Genomic DNA, 24208 nt, shown 5'->3' with positions numbered 1-24208 from the left:
TTGATTGTTGTTGAAATAATCTGCATAGCACAGTAGAATACTCAATTAGGTATTTTGACATTTGTAAAGATTTTATTTTTAATTAATTTTGTCTTTTTTTTTTTTTTTTTTTGGGCACTGAAGAATGGCAACATAGCTAAAGGCAAAAGCCAAACAAAATAAATGGAACAGTAAAAAAGGATCTGGAAGACCCTGAAAAGGGTTCTAGTTTTCAGAAAGTGATAGTGTTTAGTGCAGAATTCCAGACTTCCAAGAAAGCATAGACTTCAAAGGCTAACATAAAAATCTAGAGACCCATAAAACAAAAAATGTTTTTTTAAGTTTTTTTTAGTTGTTGATAAACCTTTATTTATTTGCTTATTTATATATGATGCTGGGAATTGAACCCAGTGCCTCACATGTATGAGGCAAATGCTCTACCTCTGAGCTGCAACTCCAGCTCCACAAAAACCAAAAATTTGCCAGTATTTATTAGGTTTGTGATTACTGAGGGAGCTCAGCTTTCTCTGAATTGACCATAGTCCAAAACACACTAGTTTTCCTGTTATAAATATATGACTCAGAGAGGTAAATTAATGGCCAACTCAGTAAAGCTTAGATATATAATAGCCTTTATGCATTCTTCTGGTTTGTTTACAACTGCATTCTACACCAAGAGAAAGTCATCAAGAACAAAATTTAGGTGGGCAGGAATAGTGGGCCCTGTATTGAATGATCTCAGCACTTAACACAGATACCTGGTAAAGATATGACTTGCAGCTCATGCAATCTCAAAGATTGCTCACATTCACTGAACAACATTTACTGAGACCTTTCTTCGTATATGCTAGCTTTGCATATACTACTTGAGTGCTAAAAATGAAAGGAAAAACACATACAAAATTAACTGTAATATAATGTGGCATGTGGTAACTTGGCTATATAAACAAATCACAAAGGAAGGAACAAGAAGGATTTGGTCATGTGGTAGTGGGTAACCTCCTAAAATGATTCCCAAAACTTCTTTGATATTTATCCCTTGTATGATCCCCCTCCTCAACAGTGAGTTGGACATAGTGACTTGCTTCCAATGAATAGAAGATGGCAAGAATAATGGGATGCCACTTCCAAGATTAGGTCTAAAAGATTATGCCTCTCATCTTTCATACTTTCTCTGGCTCTTCCGGCTTTCTGCCTCTGATAAAGCAAGCTGCCATTTTTCTGAGATGTTCCAAGGAAGATTTTACATGGGGAAGAACCAAGGGCAGTGGTTGGCCCATAGCAAGCAAGATTATGTCCATGTGAGTGAATTTGGAAGTGAATTCTACCCACATTGAGCCTTGAGATGACTGTGACACTGGCTGACATTTGAACTGCAGCTTTGTGAGAGACCCCAAAGCAGATCTGGCTATGTGTTATGGATTCCTAGCCCACAACACATGGAATAAAAAGTTTTGTAAGTCATTAAATTTTAAGGTGAGTTATATTGCAGCAAAAGGTAATTAGTACCATTAAGAAGAAAATCAAGGATGATTGAAATGAAACAGTACTTTCAAAGGTGAGAAGATGCAGTACAGATTAAACATTTCTCTCTCCTCATTTACCATTTCTTTATATGAAAACATTCAAAATCCTTTCTATTAGATTAAAAAAATATAGCATGTTATTGTTATCCACAGCTGCCCTGTTATTCAATAGCACACAGAATTTCTTACTCTTATCCATCTATGACTTAATATACTCTCCCTATCTCTTCCTCCCCACCACTTTCTCCAGCCTCTGGTAACCGGTATTCTCTTCTCAATTTGTATAAGATCCACTTTTTTGGATTCTACATATAAGTGAGATTATGCTGAACTTCTCTTTCTGTGTCTGGCCTATTTCATTTAACACAGTAATCTCCAGTTCCAATCACATTGTTGCAAGTGACAGATTTTTGTTCTTTTCTATGGCTGAGTAGTATTTCAGTGTGCATGTGTATGTGTGATATCTATATTGATATATACACATACCACAATAACTTGGGTTGTTTCCATATTTTTACTTTTGTGAATAGCACTTCAATAAACATGGGCATGCTCACATCACATAGACCTACTGCTTTTACTTTCTTTGTATACGTACCTGGTAGTGACACTGCTGGATTGTATAGAATACACTAGCTCTATTCTTAATTGAAGTGTTTCCTCTTTCATATTTCGGTACTTTTGCAAGACTTCCAAGCTCATATTATTGTTCTCTTTTTCTCCTATCAAAAATATTGCATATCCTTAAAAGCCTAACTCAAATATTTACCATTTTCATGAAACCCTTGCTGATAAAGTAAGCCAGAAGGGGTTCCTTCTCTGAGTTCCCATAGCTTAAGTTTTATAGCACTTAGTTCTGTTAGGTCAAGATTATAGTGAGCTGTAAATTGTTCCTCTCCTCTTCTTGATTCTTTCCTTAATAGTGGTGCTCTCTGTATGCAGAGCACAAGGATGGGGTAGAAGGGAGGAATGTGGAAGGAGAGATGATTGAGAGAGTAGAAGGAATTTGATCATGGGTCAACATAATCCTGAACGTTTATCTTAATTGCAGGTTTAGAGAGTTGTTTCTTTTTTTTTTTTTTTCTTTTTTGGTACTGGGTATTGAACCCAGAGGTGCTTTACCATTGAGCTACATTCCTAGCTACCCCCACCTTTATTTTTGAGACAGGGTCTTGTGGTGTGCCACCCGTGAAGCTACGTGAATGGTCTATAACTCGGTACTGAGCCATGGGGGACTTGGATCTCCTCTTGGGAATGATCTTGGTATTCCTGTGTGTAGACTGCCCTAGGTGTGAGATCTCTGCCTTCGTTTTACCAATGGGACAGCTCCAGAATTGGGTTTGGACAGCCCACTTCCTGCCTTTTTTGTGGAAGAACCTTCTGTAGAAAACCTTTGAAGTTCCCTTGTATAAATAAAAAAGCGGGCTCCCACACTGTCTTTCTCTCTCTCTCTTTCTAGTGTAGAAGCTGAACCCCTAAGGTTGTAGAGCCGTCCTGCCTTCGCTTTTCAAAATTACTTCCTGTGTATTGTGATTTCTTCTCTGCCTTTCCTTTTCTTAGCTTTATTTCACAGCCAGCCAGCATCACACAGAGGAAACCCAAATTCCATCACCCATGTTGGATGTGGGCGAGAGGGTCTCACTGAGTTGCTTAGGGCCTTGCTAAATTGCTGAGGCTGGCCTCGAACTTTCCATCCTTCTGCTTTAGCCTCCCAGGTTACTGGGATTATAGGCGTGTACTACCATGCTCAGCAGATAGTTATTTCCTTTCTAGTGAACTGAGACATGCTAATCCTTTGGTGTTTATCATGAGTAAGTCTTCATTGGACCAGGAAAAAAAAAAAAGAGCAAAATTAGTTTGTGTAGTGAGTTTTTCATAAAACTAGACTTTTTAGTGACTTCTCTTTATTCTAATTTTGCATTCTTCCTCTTTGTTAGTTTTCACAATATGATGATGATTTTTAGATAGAAGTTTAATTTCCAGATGTCAATACCTGAATTAAATTTGAAAGTTGGAAAGTAAGCCTGGGCTGCTCCCCAGATTTCCAAAAGAATCATTGGTCTATGAAATTGGAAATACTTAGGACTCTTGTTCCCTAAATTGCTTGGCAAAGGCCTAGAAGCAATGACATGCCCAGTAGCAAGAATGTGCATAGTGCCCAGATCTTGGCTTCTAATTCTAATACCATTCTAAAAAAAAAAAACAAAAACCAACCAACAAACAAACAACAAATAAAAATAGGCTCCTTGCAGAAATGAAATGGCTGATTCTAGAACTTGGCCATGAAATAGAAAAGATGAAACTGGAACATCTTATGGTGCCAGAAGTTAAGGAAGTGTCCAAGGGCAGGATTCTCACTCTCGAGACAACCCGCATTCTCCTTTGTGTATCTACTTTCCTAAATAAATCTCTGTCTGTACCTTTGTCTGGCTCCTGCTGAAATTCTTTTCCATCACCTATGCCAAGAACTCCCCTGGTCCTGAGTTCAGTTCCCCCGGTCGTCTGAGAACTCCTTGGACCCTTCTCTGGTGACATCTCTTCTCCTCTGACATCGGTGCTCAATGTGGGGCTCCAGAGACATCAACTTTGATTACAACAATTCCACATTGCCGTGACACGTGACTGAATTAGGGACACTCCAGGTGAATTGGGCTGGCTACTAAATAACCACCCAGATACAGAAAATACCTTTTTGGGGGTTCAGTGATGGCTCCTCCACCTCAGCTCCCACAGGGAGGCCAGAGAGGCAGGAGAGAGAGAGAGAGAGAGAGAGAGAGAGAGAGAGAGAGAGAGAGAGAGAGAGAATGCTTGAAATCATCCTATTTATTGGGGGGAGACATTCTAGAAAGTTCAACCCAAATAAGGTAGGGATTGGGTCTCAGGGGGTTGCTTGGTGATATCTTGGGGTCAGCAGATTGGCAGATTGACTGACATCTTGGAAGGTCACACCTATCTCAAGTGCTGTGTGGGGATGCAGAGTGAGTGAAAAGGACACATATGTCACACAGCCCAGCCAAGAGTACCAACGTCAGTCCAGTCCCCTCAAGTACTCAAATGTGCATAGCTCACACACACAGCCCATGGATGGCTTGCAGCATCATGTTAAGAAGATGGCAACATAAGAATATCAAACATCCCTACAGCTGAAACCAGTGTCTATCTCCTTTAGAATAGTAAGGATGAGACTTTGATCCCTGGCTAGGCAGGGTCATTGCCGCTTGCCAGCCTAAAGCAGACATAGAAGACAGATCTTTACCCCTCACCAACCCTTAAGATTAAGGGATCAAAGTGTGTGGGGTGGGGAGATGAGGTGGGGATTTAGGATAAGGAGAGAGAAATACATAATCTTAAGGAAAACACCCTCAAGTCATTGAGAAGCAGAAAACAGCTGCAAACCTTGGCCCATGCCTTTGACCTGGTGCCCTTGTAAAATGAGGGAAATACACAAGTGCAGGAAACTGGCAAGAAATTGTGCAGTTCCACCCTGAATCCACCTCCAGTCCAGCCCCTGATACAGCCCTTCTATAAATATTGAACCTCTAGCCCAAGCCAGGGCTGCTTCTTACTCTCAAGAAAGCCTGCATTCTCCCTTAAATGTGCATCTATCTTCCTAAATAAAATTTTATTTATGCCTTAAAAAAGAAAGAAAGAAAGAAAAGAAAAAACCCTTGAGGGCATGTCAAAGGGACACAGCACCAAACTAAAAGAGCTCCCAGTGACGATGCTGGCACACACTGAGCAACAAAATACATAAAATGGTATTGAGTTATAGCCTAAAGTGGAAAAGAGATTTCCTTGAGTCCATACTGATGTAAATAAATGATTGAATACATAAATTAATGAGGGAGAATCGATGACTCTACCACAGGATAATTCCAAATAACTTATGCAGATTTTGCATCCTCAAGGAGGCAGGGCTCTCCCTACTACCTAAGTGGGGGCTGTGTACTTTTTTCCAAAGAATACACTACAGGAAGGAAAAACAATGACTCTATAGGGAAGAAACCTGGTGCTCAAGGTTAACATCACATAGTGGTCAGTCATACTGATATTACCTACCCTTGATATGAAGGGATGAAAATGGCACCTTACCTCTGTGGTCTTCCTTCCCCAAACCTCTAACCCCAGTGCGCTTATGAGAAGACATGTCAGAGAGGTCTCATTGGAGGGATATTCTGCACAATACTTACCCAGTACACCTCAAAACCGGCCAAGTTATCAAGAACAAGGAAAATCTGAACAGCGCAAGGATATTAGATAAAAACTAAGGAAATCAGAATAAAGAATGGATGTCGGTTAATAATAATATGTCAGTATTGATTCGTGATTCTGACAGGGTACCATACTAACACAGATGTTAATCATTGGGAAAAGTGGGTGTGGATATATGGGAATTCTGTATTATTTTTATAATTTTTTTTCTGTAAATTTAAAACTATTCTGAAGTGAAAAGTTTTGTTTTTTTAAAAGCAAATGTTATTCTAGATACTGAAGGAAGACATCTTCAATCACATTAGTACTATTTGAAATTTGGGGCATTTCCTGGGGTACATACAGAGGGAAGAGTACTCCCATCTGAGTACTCTCATTTGAGGCACAGTTGCCTTTGTCATGTCCCGCCCATGTTCCTCAGTTGTACTACCCACCTGGCCGTTATGACTTGGAATCTGGTTCTTCGGCTTTATAAGCTTTACCCAGTTCTTGGGGAGTAAAGAAGAAAAGGGCAAAAGCTTACATAGTGGCCTTCCTCTGGGTGTGTTAGCTGAAACACAAATGCGCATAGTTCACACACACAGCCCGTGGCTGGCTTGCAACACCATGTCAAGAAGATGTCAACATAAGAATATCAACAACTAAAACCGGTGTCTATTTCTGGTAGATTTTACATTTTAGTATTGTTAAAATGCTCTTTGAAAAAAAAAGAAAGAAAAAGAAAACAACTCTCAGGAACAAATCTGATGGAAGAATCTGTGTTCGAATTGTTTTCTCCGGTTTTCAAAAGTGAGGATATTGAGTAATCTTTGATTTATAATAAATTTATATCCTTCTAGAGACAAATTTTCTGCACTATTCTATGTTATTTGTGAGGCTTTCTTAATTTCTACCACATCAGCTAAGGATGTTTAATAAATTTTAAGCAAAAGTTTAAAAAAATGCTCTTTGACTAAAACTGAGCCCACATATAAACCATTGTGGTGACAATTAAATTTTATTTATTTTCAACTAGAAGATTGGATTGGCAAATAATTGCTTTTCTTCACTTTGAGAAGCTTAACACATTTTATTTTTTATTTGAGTGGTTGTTTCTTTCCTTAATAAGAATATAATTATTAACATGTTGCTATCATTGTCCTTACAAGCCTGTTCTTCCCTAGAATGATTGGTTTTGATCTGGTCATTAGATGAAGGTCTGCAGGCAACAAAATGTAGGATTTCTTTGGTCTGGAAATGGATATTATTCAATTCTGTTCAAGCCCATTGACATTCATAGACTCCAATTATGTACAGCACTGTGCTGGGCCTAAAGTCATTGGCTTTACTCCAGTTTTCTGTCATTAGACATCAGCTTGTCTTTATTGAACCTGTAACGATGTGTTAATATTTGGTAGCAGCCTGACCTTACACAAAACATGCGATTTTACAGAAGACTCCTTGGAACAGAATATCTTTGGTCAAAGGAATGGATCTACTAAGTTTGAACCAAGAAGGTAGGCATGAAGAAAAGGGATTTCTGGGCAGGGCGATGGATCGTAGGTCTGAACTGGGGTGACTCCCTGTACTCTTCCAATTTCTTTTTATTTAGTGGAGAGTAAAAAGAACTTGACTAGGAAGAAGGAGACTCTAGCCTCGGCTTTACCTCTAGGTATCTGTTACATTAGGCTTCATATTTTAAAAACATCTTTTTTTAGTTGTAGATGGACACAATAAATTATTTTATTTATTTATTTTTATGTGATGCTGAGGATGGAACCCAGTGCCTCATGAGTGCGAGGCAAGTGCTCTACCATTGAGACCCAGCCCCAGCTCAGGCTTTGTATGTTTTACTATGTGAAAAAAGAGAGAAACTCGTCTCAGTTCCTTCTGAGTCTTACGCTTTCTGCCCAAGCTAGCTGGGCCAAGTCGGTCCTGGTTGGTGTCTGAATCAATGAGGAAGCACTTCTCACAGTTCTTCAATGGGTTTTCTTTTCTCCCTGTCATTGTCAATGGATTTAAGGAAGGATTTCCAGAGTTGACACTGGAGTCCTGAGTTGTTTTTCTTATTTTGCCCTGTTGTTTTGGCAGGTGACTGATTTCAAACTTGCCTGTTGGAACAATTTCCATCCATCCCTATAATGTCATTGGCAAGAGAAGTTTTGTGGTTTAGGGAAAGGAGCATGGGTTTTGCAGTCACCCTGGGATCAAATCCTGCCTTTATCATTTAACTAGAGCTGTGACATCCGAAAGTGATTTTTGAATCCTCTAAAAACCCAATATTCTAACTGACAAAATGTCACTAATAATCCTGACATCTCAGGGAAGGTGTAGAGATTAATTCAGATAACCAGATGAAGTGACTGTCACTTTTAAATGCTCAATAAAGGGAATACCCTTTCCTACCTTGCATAATGATGGGAGTTACATTTTCATTAGTGTGTTTGCACATGACATTTGGGCTACTGAGTGATTACTATTGCTCCTTGGTACTTTCAGGGGATTGAGTCCAGGCTCCCCCTCAGATGACAAAATCCACAGATGCCCAAGTCCATTATATAAAATGGCATAGTATTTGCATATAGCCTCTGCACATCCTCCTGAATACTTTAAGTCATCTCTAGATTACTTATAACATTGAATGTAATGTAAATGCACAGCCACAATTTTTTCTCCAAATATTTTCCATCCACTCTTGGTTGACTGGATGTGGAACCATGGTGATGAGGAGCTATTTATATATGTGACTGGGTGGGTTTTTCTCCTTCCTTATTTTCTCCTTCTGGGAAGAGCACACACCTGTCTAAAAGAACAGAAATAGGCGACAGCATCCTCATACATAGTAGATGCCCACAGGATGGAAGATGTGTGGAAGCTCTGAGTTTTTTCAGCTAACATACCCAGAGGAAGGCCACTATTTAAGCTTTCTACCTTTTCTTCTTTACTTCCCAAGAACTGGGTAAAAAAGCTGATAAAGCAGAAGAACCAGAGATTCCAACTCATAAGGCCAGATGGATAGCACAAATGAGGTACATGGGCAGGACATGACAAAGGCAACAGTGCCGTAGGATCCTTGGGTTTGGCACCCTTCCTTTGGCATGAGGATGCAACGCAGTGATGAGGGCGGGGGAAATGAGAGCCTGTCCCCTCAAGAGGGACAGCATTGCTCCATCTCAGGTAATTATGTAGTGAGATAATATGGGTTCTCTACTCTAGATCTTCCCATTTTTTCCAAGGGAACCTAGAAATATAAACATAAGATTTCTGATTTTTGATTATTGACAATTGAATTAATTGTCAATTGTTTAATTATAGGCCAATCCAAAAGATGACCCCCAGGTTCTAACCTCTGAACTGCAAGGACTGGGGCTGCAGGGTCACTGGTGAGGGGAGGGAGATAGGCGTCTAGAGAGTGGGAGAGGGAAAGCTGAGGAGCCAAGACAGATGGGCTGTCCTGAATCCAGCTCCCCTGTGAACCCTGTGTGGATTGGGATGTAGGACTTGAGTTGCAAGTAAAGGACTAATTAATGTGTGTGTGCTTGACCAACTTAACATGAGACTAACCGAAGCAAGGAAGGTCCTCATGGTGATTATATACTGCTGCGTTTACATGAATCTGAATTTTAGCAACCAAGGTTGTCCTTTCACTTTTGCAAACTACAGATTATAATTTGGTCCTATTTAAATTTTTCATGAAAGATATAATGCATCTATGTAAATAAGAGAGCAAATAAATTTTCTAAATGCTTTAATTTTTTTTTTTGGCACAAATAGTTCTGCACCTCTCACATAGCTCTTGCTAGAAAAACAAGAGCTAGTGATATGTTTGTTAATGACATTTTAAAATTTGTGCTTTGGTATACAGAGGCAATAATGTTAGGTAAGTTAATAATAAATTAATGTTATAATAGTTGCCATATTAAAGAAAATGTATTAGTTTTAGCAAAACAAAAACAAACAAAAAGAAAAAAAACACACAAACCAACGCCCACAATTAGTTTGGAAATAGGCAAGGTAGGCATATCAAAATCAGAAAAAAGTTAGCTTCAGACAGCACTCAACTATATGCAATTTTTTGGTGAATAATATTCAGTTATAGGATGTAATATCTTGCACAGCACCTGATATATACACATTGACCTATACATATATAGCATCCCTAATCCAAAAATCCAAAATCCAAAATGCTCCAAAATCTAGAAATTCTTGAGCGTCAACATGACATCTGCAATTGGAAAATTCTACATCATGAAACTGTTTCAAGCCCCCAAAATTATTAAAAATATTGTATGAAATTACCTTCAGGCTAAGTGTATGAGGGATATATGAAACATAAAAGAATTTTGTGTTCAGATTTGGAGTCCATCCCCAAGATAGTCAACATGTATATGCAAATATTACAAAATCTAAAAAAAATCCAAAATTCAAAATACTTCTGATCCCAAGCATTTCAGATAAAGGATAATCAACCTATAGTAGACATTTGACAGCTAATTGCCGAATTTTATTACTTTTTAACAGTAATTGTCTTCAGTAATAATTTCTTAACCCAGATAAAACCCAGAAATTTTGGAGGGGGTTATTCCTTATAAAAGTCTATTCCTCTAGAGAAAATCAGCAATAGTAGAGAGAAAGGAAAGTGTGAGAATGTTCTAAAAAGTGTTTCCAATCAATTTGCTCAGGGAAGGATACCTGGCCCTCTGTGTTTAGAGTCCCTGCTGACAATGGTGCTGGCAGGATCCTGGCCTCCTTCTATCGCTCTATTTATTTTGGCTTCCCAGAGATTAGGTCTCAAACCTTTTGTGCCTGCTCAGAAGGACCTGTCAGGTGATATAAGTTTTTCCCTTTCAGAGCTGCGGAGAGGCTCTGGGCTATGGAGCCAGCCTGGTCTCAGTGACACCTCTGCCTGTTACTCCCTAGTCTCTGCCAACCCAGAAGCCTGTTTACAAATGTGTACAGATGACTACTCCTGGGTCCTTGTACTTTGCAAAGCTCCTTTCTCCCAGTGGGATATTACTAGGACACAGGCAGGCTGGAGAGGCTGTGGGAAGTTTTGGAGGTAGAAAAATAGGGTCCAGAAAGGGGTGCAGTAAGAAGAGGGGGTCCCTTTGGAGAACACCATAGCCCAAAGGCAGCCTTGAGTTGATTCCCATTAGGAACCAATGGTGGACTTTCTTCTTTGGTTCTTTGGCCCTTTTAGATTCTCCACCTGGAGCTGGGATGGTTCAGGAAAGAAACTAGCCTCAGGTGTGGCTTTTCATTTCTTTTTGCATCTAAACTTCAGCTTCCAGGCATCGCACTGTGGTTTTGGGTGGACTCTTGGGCTCCTCTGGATTTTTATTTGTTTTCTTTGATTCTTCATTAGGACTGCCATCATCGGCCTTCTCCTCCTTCACTAATTTGGTTTCAATCATTTCCTTCTGTTGATTCTTGTTTGTAAACGGAAAGGCCTTCACATACCTGCAAGCAGACGTAAAATGAAAGTGTGAGACTTCTGTGTAACCCGCATCACAATAGTTAACACCTCACCGGCAACGGTGCTTATTGGCACAGTCCACCAAATACCTTTATTTCAGAATGATGCTAAGGCACGCCCCAAAACATTAATTCCCCCCACTTTAACGGAGTCATTTAAATCAGATGGTATGTTCACAGGCCCAGCTTTAGGCTGGACTCTCAACTCTTCCAGGAAAAACAAGAACCTGAAAATCAAATGTAGCGTATAAATTTTCCCTAGATGTCAAACTTTCCTTTTTATATCCTGATTTTCAAAGGGACACCCATTGACCGGTGTCTACAGTCTGGACGACATGCCTATGCTGCAAGTTTAGGAAAGATAAGCTGGTAGGGAAGAGAGGCCAGATGAAGGAGAAAATTTATAGTAGTGCCGTCTCCGTTTTGACCAATAAAATGCCAATAACAACCTCAGAAAACGCAAGGTAGGGATGTGACAAAGACGACAAGGCCAGCAGTGTACCAACAATCTTACCTTTTGATGTAGCAAACTGCCAGACCAGCTGCAGCACCAAAGAAGAGAAGAGCAAGTACCAGCAGAGCCGTGGGAACACCTGGAGGAAACAGAGACAGCGAGCATTTCATGACACACATGATGTGGACAATAGGTAGTGCAGGAGACGAGCCTTCTCTCTGACCCTCGCCAGCCTCTTGGCTTCCTGCCTATAGATTCCTCAGCCTTCCCTCTCCGACTCGACTCTACGCAATTGCAGTTCAAAAGGTGGAGTTCATTTCCTAATGAACTCTAGTGACCCAATCTAGCTAACAAGTCTGCCTGACAAAGAGATGTCAGAAATTAATTAAGTAACAGGCAGTTAAGGTGATGATTTTTGAACATATAATAACACAGCAATTTGTTTTTATAAATCTCGAGTTCCCAACAGTGAAACTCTTTTATACTTGTGATCTGTAGTTTAATCATTAAGGTTCTTTACTACTCTAAAGTTCTATGCCCTTATGAAAACTGAATTTGGGTTGAGCTTCCATTTTTATCTGGCAGGTGCAAAGTGCCTAATCTGAAGCAGACTGCATTCTGTATGCTTTGTCTGTTATACATCAGCACACATAAACACAGAACATAGACACAAAAAGCTTTTACCTCCAAACCCAGCAGCTTCATTCTTGAAAGCTTTCTCCCCTTCAATAGAGGGTTCCGTTTCTGTAGACATGAAGCTAGTTTCCGTAACCAGCTCTGTGATGCAAATCAATTTTTTCCTCCGTGGAACAGAAGTGGTGGCTGGAGCAGGAGTAGTGGCAAGAACAGGTGTTGTGAATGTTTCTGAGTAGATGCTGTCACTGTCAGTGAACTCTGATGTGTATGGTGCAGTTTGAGTGTCAAACATGGGATCATCAGTGGTGATAATTTCTGGAACACACGAGTTGACCCAAATATCTGCCCAGAGAGGGAAAAATGAAACGAGAAGTAAGTTATTGCAACGCCTCCCAACTGTTCTTCCTCCCTCTAGTCTTACCACCCTCCAAACTGCAGCAGAAAGGTCTCACTAAAATGCAAATCTAATTATATCACTTCCTTCCTTAGCATCCTGCGGAGTCTGTCTCTACTCTGCATGGCTGTGCTCCATGGTCTTGCCCTGCTGACGTTGTAAGATTGATGTGCTCAGCTTTTCTCTCACGGTTCCTACCATACTAAAATTTCTTCAGCTCCTGACATGCTTTCTCCCACAGCCTAGCGTTCCCTTGAGCTTCCTTCACCCTTAACCCAGTAAGTCCCTAATTTTCAAATCTTCGAATATTCCAATAAAATTGATACAGATTGCAAATCATGATGTAGGGCTTATATTTATTATTATATTGATATTATAATTATTACATTAGAATGTGATTATGTTCGTCTTATTATTATAATATAATTATATTATATACTATGTTTGAGTTTTTATAGGTGTTCTTCATGTGGAATGATGGGACAAAACGGGTTCAGGCTCTCTGCCAGCTCTTTACTTACCTAACTCCTACCTATCCTTCAGGCCTCAGGTTGACCCTGACTTTCTTAGGTAGACTTGGGTACTAGATTGGATCTGCAAACATTTGTTCCTGTACCTCTTCTAGTTCTCCTTACACTGGTCCCCATTGGATTATGACCACCCCTGCAAGCAGGAACCCTGTCTTGCTTGGTCATCATGCTGTGTCCACTGTGCCTGGCCCAATACATATTTGATAAAATAGAAAGGAAAAACAATAGGAAAGAAAGAGTAGATAAGGAACCAGGACACACTTGTGATACAATTCAGGACAAGATCTGCTAAAACCAAATTGCTCTGTGCTCACAAAAAACAAAACAAAACTAAAACCCCAAAATATAAAAGGCAGGGGAGAGGGCCATGGGAGGCATGTGTATTTGTTCTCTAATCTGTTGAAAGTGGTAGAGAAGAAACTAATATTTGTTTGGTATTTGACTCTGAATCAACCATGGTACTAGGTGTTTAAATAGGTAACTCATTTAACAATTTTACCAAACCCTTATTTACACAGGAGATTACTGAAGTTGAAAGAAATTGAATAACTTGCTTGAAGTCACAGTTAGTAAATGACAGAGCCATGAAACATATTATAATATCAATTTGCATCTATTTTAAATCCCTGTTTTTTTTCAGAAGTGGATGGCATCAGTTGGAATGTTTGTATAGACAAAAAGCAATTCCATTAAGTTGATTTGCTTGAAAATTAAGTGAATTGCCAATCAAGTTCACGAACACAACTGATCAAACAATTTGACCACATATGCATTAAATTGTGTGCTATTTTTCTGTTCTACTTTAAAAATACCTCCATTTAAATCGACATCATCCTTGACCTTCTCTGCCTTGAACTTTTAATCCCATTTTGCATTCTTTAATCCCACTTCATTCTGAGGTTCTTTCCATGGAAAACGAACATTTCTGAATATCAGGGGGAAAACACTCAGCTCACCAGACTATGTTGGGGACTAGTATTAAATACAAACAAGGCATGGTTCTCACTTCCAGGATAAGAAAATAGGTGATCATCGAGGATTAAGGCATCTGGGCAGAGCATGGAGGATTGGTGTGTTCATAAAGCAAATATTTATGGAGCACCAACTCTGTGTTAGGTCCTGTTCTAGGTGCTAGGGACATGATGCAAATGAGTCCAAGTCCCTGTTCTTTAGGGGTGTGTAGGCTAATAAGTGAACAAATAAGCCAGAATTTCAGAGGATGGTCAATAGTGTAAAGAAAATGAGACAGGATGTGAATTCAACTGAGAAGGGTGGAGGAAGCGGGACAGATACTTTGGATGGAGTGATAAGAGAAGGTCTCTTGGGGAGGTGACACTCAAGCTGAGACCCAAATGATGAAAACTGGCCAGTCATTGAAGATCTAGGGCAAAAACATTCAAAGTAAAGAGAACAGAAGGTACGAGAGCCTGGAGCTGAATGAACTCACCCATGGGGTGAATAAGGCAGCCTGTAAGGCTGAAAGAGAGCACAGCTCACCTAGGATGAAAGGCAGAATTGGATATCCCAGTCAGCAGGAGCAGCATGATCCAAATATCCAGAAGCTGGACAGTATAGTCATGCTAGAAAAATAACAAGGAGTGCAGTGTGGCCAGAGTACATAGTGTATGTGGAAGAGGGAACTTGATAGGCCGGGAGCAGGGTAGAAGACTGGGAAGATAGGTGGGGCCATGGTATCAAGATTCATGATTACCATGTTAAAGCATTTGGACTTAATTCTGTAGGAGAGGGAATTTTCAACGGGGGTCCACCAACCTCCTAAATTTCATACAGAATTCTCATATAAGTCCACCTTTTATGTGCAAAAGCCCTCACAATGTACATTCTCAAATGGGAAATCATTCAAGCCTGTGATCAGAGAAGGAACATAGTTAGCAGTGGACGTGTGTGGGGGATGAAATGTAGAGGGAGTCAGCCCAATCCAGGGGCAAAGGAAGAGCTTGTTGCAATTGCACAGAAAAAGGAGAATCTAGAAATACCTGGAATCCTAAAACTTAGACCTTAGGAAGACTGGAAATAGCCCAAATGTCCATCAATGGGAGAGTGGCTGAATAAGCTATGCTATAAGCAGCAAGTAGAGTACTATGTAGCCATTAAAATGAGAAATATCTCTATGAACAGATATGAAGTAATTTCTAGAATTTAGGTGAAAAAAGTCATGTGAAGAGTAGTATATATAGTATATTAGTTTTTTTGTAAGAAAAAAAGGGGAAACAAAACACACACACACACACACACACAAATACATGTATGCACATGTCTCCCCTTATACACGCAATCAGCAATAAACCAGAAACCCAAATGTTGAGTGGAAAGGTTAGGAGAAGACTTCTCTGACTATACTTTTAAAAAAGCATATTTTGGGCCATTGAACCATGTAAATGTTTTAATCTATTTTAAAAAACACAGGAAAAAAGTTGAACTCTAATTGATCACAAACAGATACAAGCTAGCTTACCTTATTTAAAAATGATAACATAACCTCATAAGAATAGTGATTTTTTTCCAAGTCACCTTTGTACATAAGTCACTGATTACATTCTTTGCAAGGATATCTTCTAAGGACTAAAAGGTTTGCAAAGAAATCTTAAATTCCACTCAGTAGGTTTGTTATTCCTGATGATGTTGGTTTTATAATTTTGAAACTTGTAGGATAATAAAATATATAGTTTACAAGGAACTAAGATTTTCAATACAGAAAAAAAGAGATACAAATATTTAAAAAGTGAACTAAAAAATACATTATTAAATTTGAGCTGGAACTATCAATATAAACTTATAATTTATATATGTTTATTTAAAATTATGAGTGTGTATATATGTGTATATACGTATATGTATATATATTTGTGTGTACATTATATATATATGTATACATATATGTGTATATATGTGTATATGTATGACATTCCTAGCTACTCATTCAAAAAGGACCAAGAAGCAATGAAAACTTTAGTAGTAATGAGAACAACCTGCATGTAGATCTTGGTTTCTAATTAACATTCTCCACTAAAAAGAACCAGGGCTCTTTGTAGAAATGAGTAGCTGTTTTCACATTTGGGACAGAGAAAGTACAAAGTGAGCCTGTCATAGTATCAGGGAGCAAGGAATTACTCAAAAAATAATAGGATAAGCTTGGCGGTACAGGGGCACTTGTCTGTAATCCTAGGGACTCAGGAAGTTGAGGCAGGAGGATTGCATATTTGAGGTCAGCCTGGGCAACATAGTGAGACCCTGTTTCAAAATAAAAAGGGCTGGGGATGTAGGCCAGAGGTGGAGCACCCTGAGTTCAATCCCCAGTATAGCAAAAAAAAATAAAATAAATAAATAAATATATTAGAAAAAATAGGATAGAGGACACAATAGTGAACTAGAAGGTGCTCACACTTGCCAGAATTGGGACAATTGAACATCCATAAGAATAATAATTGTAAGATTGACTATAACATTGAGAATAATGTGTCATGGTAGTATAAGTTGGAGAGAGAAAGTGCATGTAAGTATCTGTGTGTGTGTGAGAGAGAGTTCTTCCTCTTAGGGAGTTCTCCTTTTCTGTGTGTGTGGTACTAGGAATTGAATCAAGGCGTGCTTTACCACTGAGCCATGTCCCATGCACTTTTTAAAAAAAATTTTAAGATAGGTTCTCACTAAGTTGTCCAGGTTGACTTTGACCTTGCAATCCTCCTTGCCTCAGTCTCCAGAGTAGCTGGGATTATAGGCGTGTATCACACACCCAATGAGATTCTTCTTTATCAAAGATGCCAGCTAATAAATGTAGAAGGAAGGATAGATTTAGAAAAATCATCATTTTCCAGCCCCCTACATAATAACTGATTCCAGCAAAGCTCATCAATGATTGGTTAAACTGTTAGGTAAAAGGCAGTTTGTGGGTCCACCTATTTTCGTGGTGCAAAAATATCACATTATAGATTATCTATTAATTGCAAAAGGGAAGACATATCATTATAATTCCATTAGAGGGAACTGGCAGTCACGATCTTAATTAAATGATCAAAGCATAATTTAAAAATGGGACATAATTACATTAAGTGCCTTTTATTGTGATGTGAACCAAAATACACAATATGATAATATCTTCTATAAAATATGTTTGCCAAAAAGTATTGAATATGAGTCTAATCAAGCCTATTGGCTTAACAGATGCCAGCTAACGAATGTAGAAGGAAGGATGGATGGATGGATGCAGGAACCAAGGGGATGAGGAAACAAGTTAAAAGAAACCATGGGTAAACAGACGAATCCAAGTCAGAGGCCTGGGTTTCATACTGTCACGTTGACAGCTGGCGGGAAGGCAAGGCAGCTAAACGGCAAGGCTGTTTGACAGGCCTGGGCTGGACACGAGACAAGCAGGCATGTCAATGGCCAATTCCCTAGCCAACCATGACAGGCTGACGAGACAGAGGACAGAAGGATGGTGGTGAAAAAATGTTGGAAGAAGACCTGTGCTCCAGCCGGGCTCTGCCACTAACTGCAGATTTGTGCTGCCCCTAGTCTGAACCACGGTCATTTCATCCATGATGTAAGGGAACTGGACAAGGTTCCCTGAGGGCCTTTCCCAGGTTCAGGGAACTAACTGCTTGTCTTCCCTACTGCCTTTCTGGGGTTTTGCTTATGTTGGTTGGTGAACATTTATCTCATGGAACTTAGGGAATGAATTCAAAATCTATCCTGTATGGCACCACTCAGCACCTAATCTGAGGGTCAACCATCTGAGTATGTGTGAAAAGTAATGGGCCAGACAGTGGTTCCTAGGGCAATTGAGAGCAAGTAGGGATTTAAGGGGAAATGCTCTGAGAATTGACTACTAGACTGGTTGGGATTCAATTCCTTCTGTCATTAAATGGAGATTGTGTTTGTTCTTAAAAATGTCAAACGTTGCATCTGCATTTCCTCTCCTCTAAAAGAGTGTGGAACAGTGGAAAGAGCAAGGTGTCAGAGTTAGACCTGAGTTTGAACCTTTATAGGGGTGAGACTGCTATGGTTTGAATGTGGTTGGAGAGAATCCCCAAAGATTCACGTGTTGGAAGCTTGGTCTTCAGTGTGATGATGTTAAGAGGTGGTGGGTCGTTTAAGAGGCGGAGCCTGGTGAGAGGTCATTAAGGGTAATAGCCTTTTAAAGGATCAGATACAGTTCTCCTAGGAACCTGGTAGAGAGGGTTGCCATCCTGGATCAGGCTCTGGCTTGCAGGCTTGTCATTTGATCTCTCTCTCTCACACAGGCATTCCCACCATTGGGATGCCATTCTCTACAAAGAATTCCCTGAGCTGAACTGATGCTGGCAACATGTCCTTGAATCTACAGAACTGTGAGCTAAATAACCTCCTTTCTTTATAAAGTACTCAGCTTCGGGTATTTCATTACAGTAACAGAAAATTACTAATACAGAGACTTTAGAGATGTTTTTATGTCCTCTGGGTTGAATTTCTGTATCCTGTAACTGAGGATGTTAAAACCTTCACAGGGCAGCTGTGGAGGTTCAGAGACAACTAACCTGCATAATGCTTCATCCACAGTGGATGGGTCACATACATGTGACATTTGGTTCCTTCCCTTCTTCCTGTTTATCTTATAGGAAGCAGGGGTGGTAGAGATAATAATTGAGTCTCCTTGGATGCTCTATTCTTAGACTGCCTTTCAGTCATATTTTCCCTAATTTTTTGCTCTGGGAGGCACACTGCCCCCATGAGCCCAGTCGAAGACAGTCTTAGGAGAATTGGCTGACCATTGCTATGGCTGCTTCTACTGCTGCTCAGGGTTACTCTTCCCAAACAGGCCACAGAGCTGTAGATACCCATAAAGGACATGCCACATAGAGAGGCTGCAGGGTGGACTCACCAGATGAGTTGTGACAATAGGCCCTGAACGTCTGGCTAACCGGAACTTTCCAACTCAGGACGCCTATCCCATTCTTCCCGCACTTGGGGTTCGGGAGAATCCGAGGGATGACCGTGTACCCTTCTCCAACCCATCCATAACTGGAAAAGAACACACGCATTGAATGGCCAAAGGATTAGGAAGCACCATGTCTAGTGCCGAATAAGAACACAGCGTCAAAGGACTCCAGCAGCATTAGTGAATCTAGTCGTTCCTCACCTGCAGGTCTCAAAGCCAGACTTCCATGCTGCTTCCACCTGGTCTTTGCTGGCCAAAGTTAGTCCCAGCAGCCTGCAGGCCTCCTTGGCTTCTGTGAAGTTCATCTGCCGGTGTACCTTTTTGTTCACGAGGGTGACCCCCAGAATTCTGCACGGCAGTGAGATGGAAAGCTCTGCAGGGAAATCACATAGGTGCTCAGTGCATTGCCCTTGCCCCACACCTTAGGCTCTCCTTCTCGCAAGAGAATTGTTACGGTGGTGTGGCAGTAGGTCAGGGGGCTGGGATTGAATTTAGAAATAACAGGACACAGGCCAAGAATTTCCTACAAGGACAGCCTGCTGGGTTAGATGGATGCTTGCTCTGGTTCAAGCTGCAAATCTCACCAGATCCAAATCCATCCGATCCATCTCTATCAAGGTACCTCATTCATTGCATGGGGACTTTGGCTGCTAGCTCCTGGGGTGTGGTCTAGGTAATAGAGCTGCTGCCAATCTTTTTGGACTCTGTAAAATGAAGCCTCTGAGGCTTTGGGAAAGACCGAATTCAGGCCTTGGGTTAATAGAATAATTATTAATATTAGCAATGCTCCCAATCAATGTAGTTGGGAACCCACTATTTCTGAAATAGACTGAAAATGTTGCGTTCATTTTAACAGAATGTGGGCTCTCTGGGTTCCAGGTCTTCTCTGACCATTGGGGGGCAGGCTTACTCAGAAGTTCCTGGAGTTCCTGGGCAATAAATCTTGCATGGCAGAGAAACTAAATAAAGGAAATAGAATTTTAGAGTCAGACCTGGGCTTGGAACTAGTCTATGCTTCTTGCTAGCTCTGTGACTTCAGCCTAATTACTTTGTGTCTTCGAGCTTCAGATTCCTTATTTATAATGTGGACTGTTACAGGATCTACTGGATAGGGTAGTGAGAATCACGTGAATGAATTTCTAATAAAAATGTTTAGCATAGTGCCTACCATATAGTAGGTACTGATATGTAATCATAGATAACGTCACAGTTATGTCATCTTCAAAGCATTTGGGTTTTAGTCTGCTTAATAATTGATCTTCCTGGGGCAGCTGAGGCAGATGAACTGTTAAGATGTAGCTAATATTTTTACCCAAAATCTAATGGACTTGGGAACTGATTTGACCCTTTCCCTTTAGGTTCTTGGATTTATAGACCATATAAAATTTAACATGTTGCACTATATTCAAGTACATTATTCCTATTGGGCTTCATCGAAAAAAGGCATCAAAGGGCATTTTAATCTCCCAAGTAATTGGTTGTTCAGAGAGCTCTATGTGGTGGATGCAGAAATGCCTCAGTCACTTTCTAGGTTGGTATTTAAAGGAAATTTCTTATTGTAAACATAGAAGGAACATCTCTAAGTCCTTTGTGTGATCTTGCTGTGTTCTGAAGCAGGGGCTAGAGGAAGGGATGTGTATTTGCAAGTGGCCTTGTTTGCATCCAGATTCTGCTGTCACCAAGAGAGACCAGAAAGTCAATACCCTAATACCAATGTTTGTGCCTGGGGCCACAAAGCGACCTATGACTGTATGCACTGATGTTCATGCCTATGCCAATGCTGATATTAATACTAAAATCAATAGTAATTCCCACACCTATCATCTGTTGATATTATTCTGTGCTAAACCCTGCCTCTTTTAAGAGAAAACTTAAAACTTGTGGGTCTTTTCTAAACCCAAGGACATAAGAAACTTGGTGGCAGATTCTGCCTTCCACTTTACTGCAGGGAGACCGACAAATACACATACACAGACAGTTGTCCACTTGTCCTTGAATTTGGCTCCTTTGGCTTATAAGCTTGCTATTGCTCAGACATCTTATCATCTTATCATTGCTTCTTTGGAAATTGACTTCAGAGACACTCTTTGTTACACTATAAAGTGGTCTTGCTACTATTTAGAGTAATGCTATTATTTAGAGTCATGATAGACCTATTCTGTGGGAATAGACCTGGCTTTAGAAATTTCTTCTGTTATTAATTTGTCCTTAGAACCTTGGACAAGTTAGTGTTGTTGTCTGTAAAATGGAGATGGCTACATTATCCCAGGATTTTTATTTGGAATTAAATGAGATAACTTGTACCTCACAAAGACTGGATCCATAGAAAGCAATCAACAAATATTAAGCAATTTCATGCTTTCCTATTTCATTTAGATATAAAAATAGGGAGCTGGAATCTAAGGGGCACTCTGCTAGCCCTTCCTTAGATATTTCTTAGAAAACAGTAAAAATGTACCTGGAAATCAGAGCTGATTTCAACCCCAAGTTTTAGCATTTACCTCCTGCATAACATTTGGTGGGACTGCTGTTTATTTATTCATAAAATGTGTTCTTGAGAGGATTAAATGAAGCCTTCTATAATACATAATAGACCTTCAGAAAAGTTTCCATCACCATCACTCACCTTCATCACCTCCTGATTCCACAGTTGTGGTTAAGGTACTTTCAGTTGCTTCCAAACAGTTAATTTCCTTAGGAAAATTTTGTCATCATTGAGGACGGTGCACAGAGTGCAATGGAGTCATTGTTTTAGCGTGATTTCCCAAACAGTTGGAATAATGGCGGGATTGTGGGGAAAAGTGAAGTCTCCCCAGGGCAATTTCAGAAAGGACCAAGCTTATTTAAAAGTAACATTTTTCTAGGAGCTATGGCATATGCCTGTAATCTCAGCAGCTTGGGAGGCTGAGACAGGAGAATAGTGAGTTCAAAGCCATCCTCAGCAATAGTGAGATGCTTAGCAGCTTAGTGAGACCCTGAATCTAAAACACAAAATATGGCTAGGGATGTGGTTCAGCGGCCAAGTGCCCCTGAGTTCCATCCCCGGTACCCTCTCCCACCAAAAAAAAAAAAAAAAAAGTAAAATTTCTGTTGGGCTCAGTGTCACAAGCCTGTAATCCCAGTGATTTGGGAGGCTGAGGTAGGAGAATCACAAGTTTGAGGCCAGCCTAGGTTACTTAGTGAGCTATAAAAAATAAAAAAGAGCTGGGTATATGGCTGAGTGATAAAGCACCTCTGGGCTCAAGTCCCAGTATCTAAATTAATAAAAGTAACTGTTCTGGTGAGGCATGGTGGTGCAAGCCTGTAATACAGGCAACCCAGGAGGCTGAAGCAGGAGGATCACAAGTTCAAGTCCAGCCTCAGCAACTTAGTAGGCCATAAGTTCCTTAGTGAGACTCTGTCTTAAAATTTAAAAAAAGGGGCTGATGATGTGGCTCACTGGTAAAGCAACCCTGGGTTCAATACTCAGTACAATACAAAAAGATCCCAAGTAAACGTTCTGATATTTGGGAGGCAGGGGCAAATATAAATCATAGAACCCTAAACTCCCTTATGAAATTAAAGTACAATATATGAGTCAATTCCAAGTGTCTCTCACAGTTATATTTTATATCTTGTGGCATCTTCCAACAGAGGAAAAAACTATTTTCCCTTTAATACAAGTGCTCAGATTTTCATTTGCCCAGAGCTGTAATAAGTGATTTGTGGTTACAATTTTTTGCCTACAGTGCAGAATGAAATTTCCATTTAGACATCCCAAAAGCCCAGAAATCACTTTAAGTCATTCCTTTGGAAGGGAGCTGACGGTGAATTTTTAAACTTACATTTTCACAAAATTTTTTTCAGTTAATTTCCCGCATATTAAATTCAATGCATATCAATACATAGTATTTATGTATAGCATGATGTACTTGGAATTAAAATAATTATGCCAATACTTCTAAAAACACAAAATAGGACAATACTTAGTGACAGTTACTCATTTTTTAGTAATTGCTTCAAATTTTCTATAGTCATAGTTTGCTTCTTGAATGAAACACTTTTAAGAACAAATGACTTCTCCTCCATGTTTTATTTATACATATTGTTATTAAAATATGCCATAACCAAAATAACATTCAAAGGCAAACATAATCATGTTGGTGAAGTTGACAATATGGTCAATCCCTCACTTCTGGCTGAGCAATCCTACCAATTAGATCTTCTGTGACCCCTGAGTGTGGCCCTCATTCCCAGTCAGTAGTCCTTAGTCAAGAGCCCAGTGGGCTTAGGACAGTTTCCAAGACCTTGCCTCGCTTCTGTTTGGAAACCTGGTAAGAAACCTACCTTGTACTCTGACAGAGCCTTGGGCCAGAAACCTCAAGGTCCAGATGGAGGCAAGAAGCAACACCAGGCTGAAGCACTTGGCCATTGTGCAAACCCCTCAGAGCCAGGGAAGCACTGCAGGTGACCACTGGCAGCAAGGGAGGCAGCAGCTCAATCACCAGGCTGGATGGAGGATTCTGGAAATATGTTGAGGCCACTGCTCCACTTCATAGCTGAGACATCCGGATTTCCCTGCTTTCAAGCTCCTGACTTGTCAAGGCCACTGGGGGAAATGAGTGACGTCCTTTGAATGTCCAGGCTGTACTTTGTGGATGGCTTTCTGGAAAATTTAGCTAATGCTGACTCAGAAAACACACGAATGAGGAAGGCAGAGAGCACAGGGTGAGCTACCGACGGTTTTCCTAATTCCCATGTTCCCTGCCACTTGCCCTCCCCTGTGGGCTCAGTTCTCACACCATTCGTTGTTATTGCCGTGGAGCCCATTCATTCACACACTCATAGGAATGTGTCTGTCAGAAGGAGATTGAGCGTGGGTGTGCTTCTTTCCTCTCAGTGATTTTTTTTTTCCCCTCAGCCGCATCGCCTTATAATGTGTCAGGGGGGAAATGATGAAAGTAAATGCCCACTTAAATCCCATGCCTTCCTTGGGGACTTCTTTTATACATTGGAAATCTCAACGCCACTACAGGGGATTCCTTTTTCAAAGAAATCAGACACACATAAAAATTCATATCTGTGAAACACAACTAGGGGGCAATTTACAAA

At 40.2% G+C, this 24208-nt stretch overlaps 1 protein-coding gene across 1 annotated transcript; it reads right to left on the bottom strand.

The window, feature by feature from the left end:
• Nucleotides 1–9470: 9470 nt before the first annotated feature.
• On the bottom strand, nucleotides 9471–23732 carry Lyve1 (lymphatic vessel endothelial hyaluronan receptor 1). Its single transcript, XM_026395886.2, has 6 exons — nucleotides 23444–23732; nucleotides 19319–19490; nucleotides 19061–19200; nucleotides 12310–12603; nucleotides 11686–11764; nucleotides 9471–11156 (listed from the first exon to the last, which is right to left on the bottom strand). The coding sequence occupies exons 1-6, from the start codon at nucleotides 23526–23528 to the stop codon at nucleotides 10970–10972; spliced, it is 957 nt and encodes a 318-aa protein (XP_026251671.2). The 5' UTR covers nucleotides 23529–23732; the 3' UTR covers nucleotides 9471–10969.
• Between the last annotated feature and the right edge of the window lie 476 nt (nucleotides 23733–24208).

This window comes from Urocitellus parryii, chromosome 4 (genome assembly GCF_045843805.1).
Source record: "Urocitellus parryii isolate mUroPar1 chromosome 4, mUroPar1.hap1, whole genome shotgun sequence".
Lineage (NCBI taxonomy): Eukaryota > Metazoa > Chordata > Mammalia > Rodentia > Sciuridae > Urocitellus > Urocitellus parryii.
This window is presented reverse-complemented; position numbering and strand designations above follow the sequence as displayed.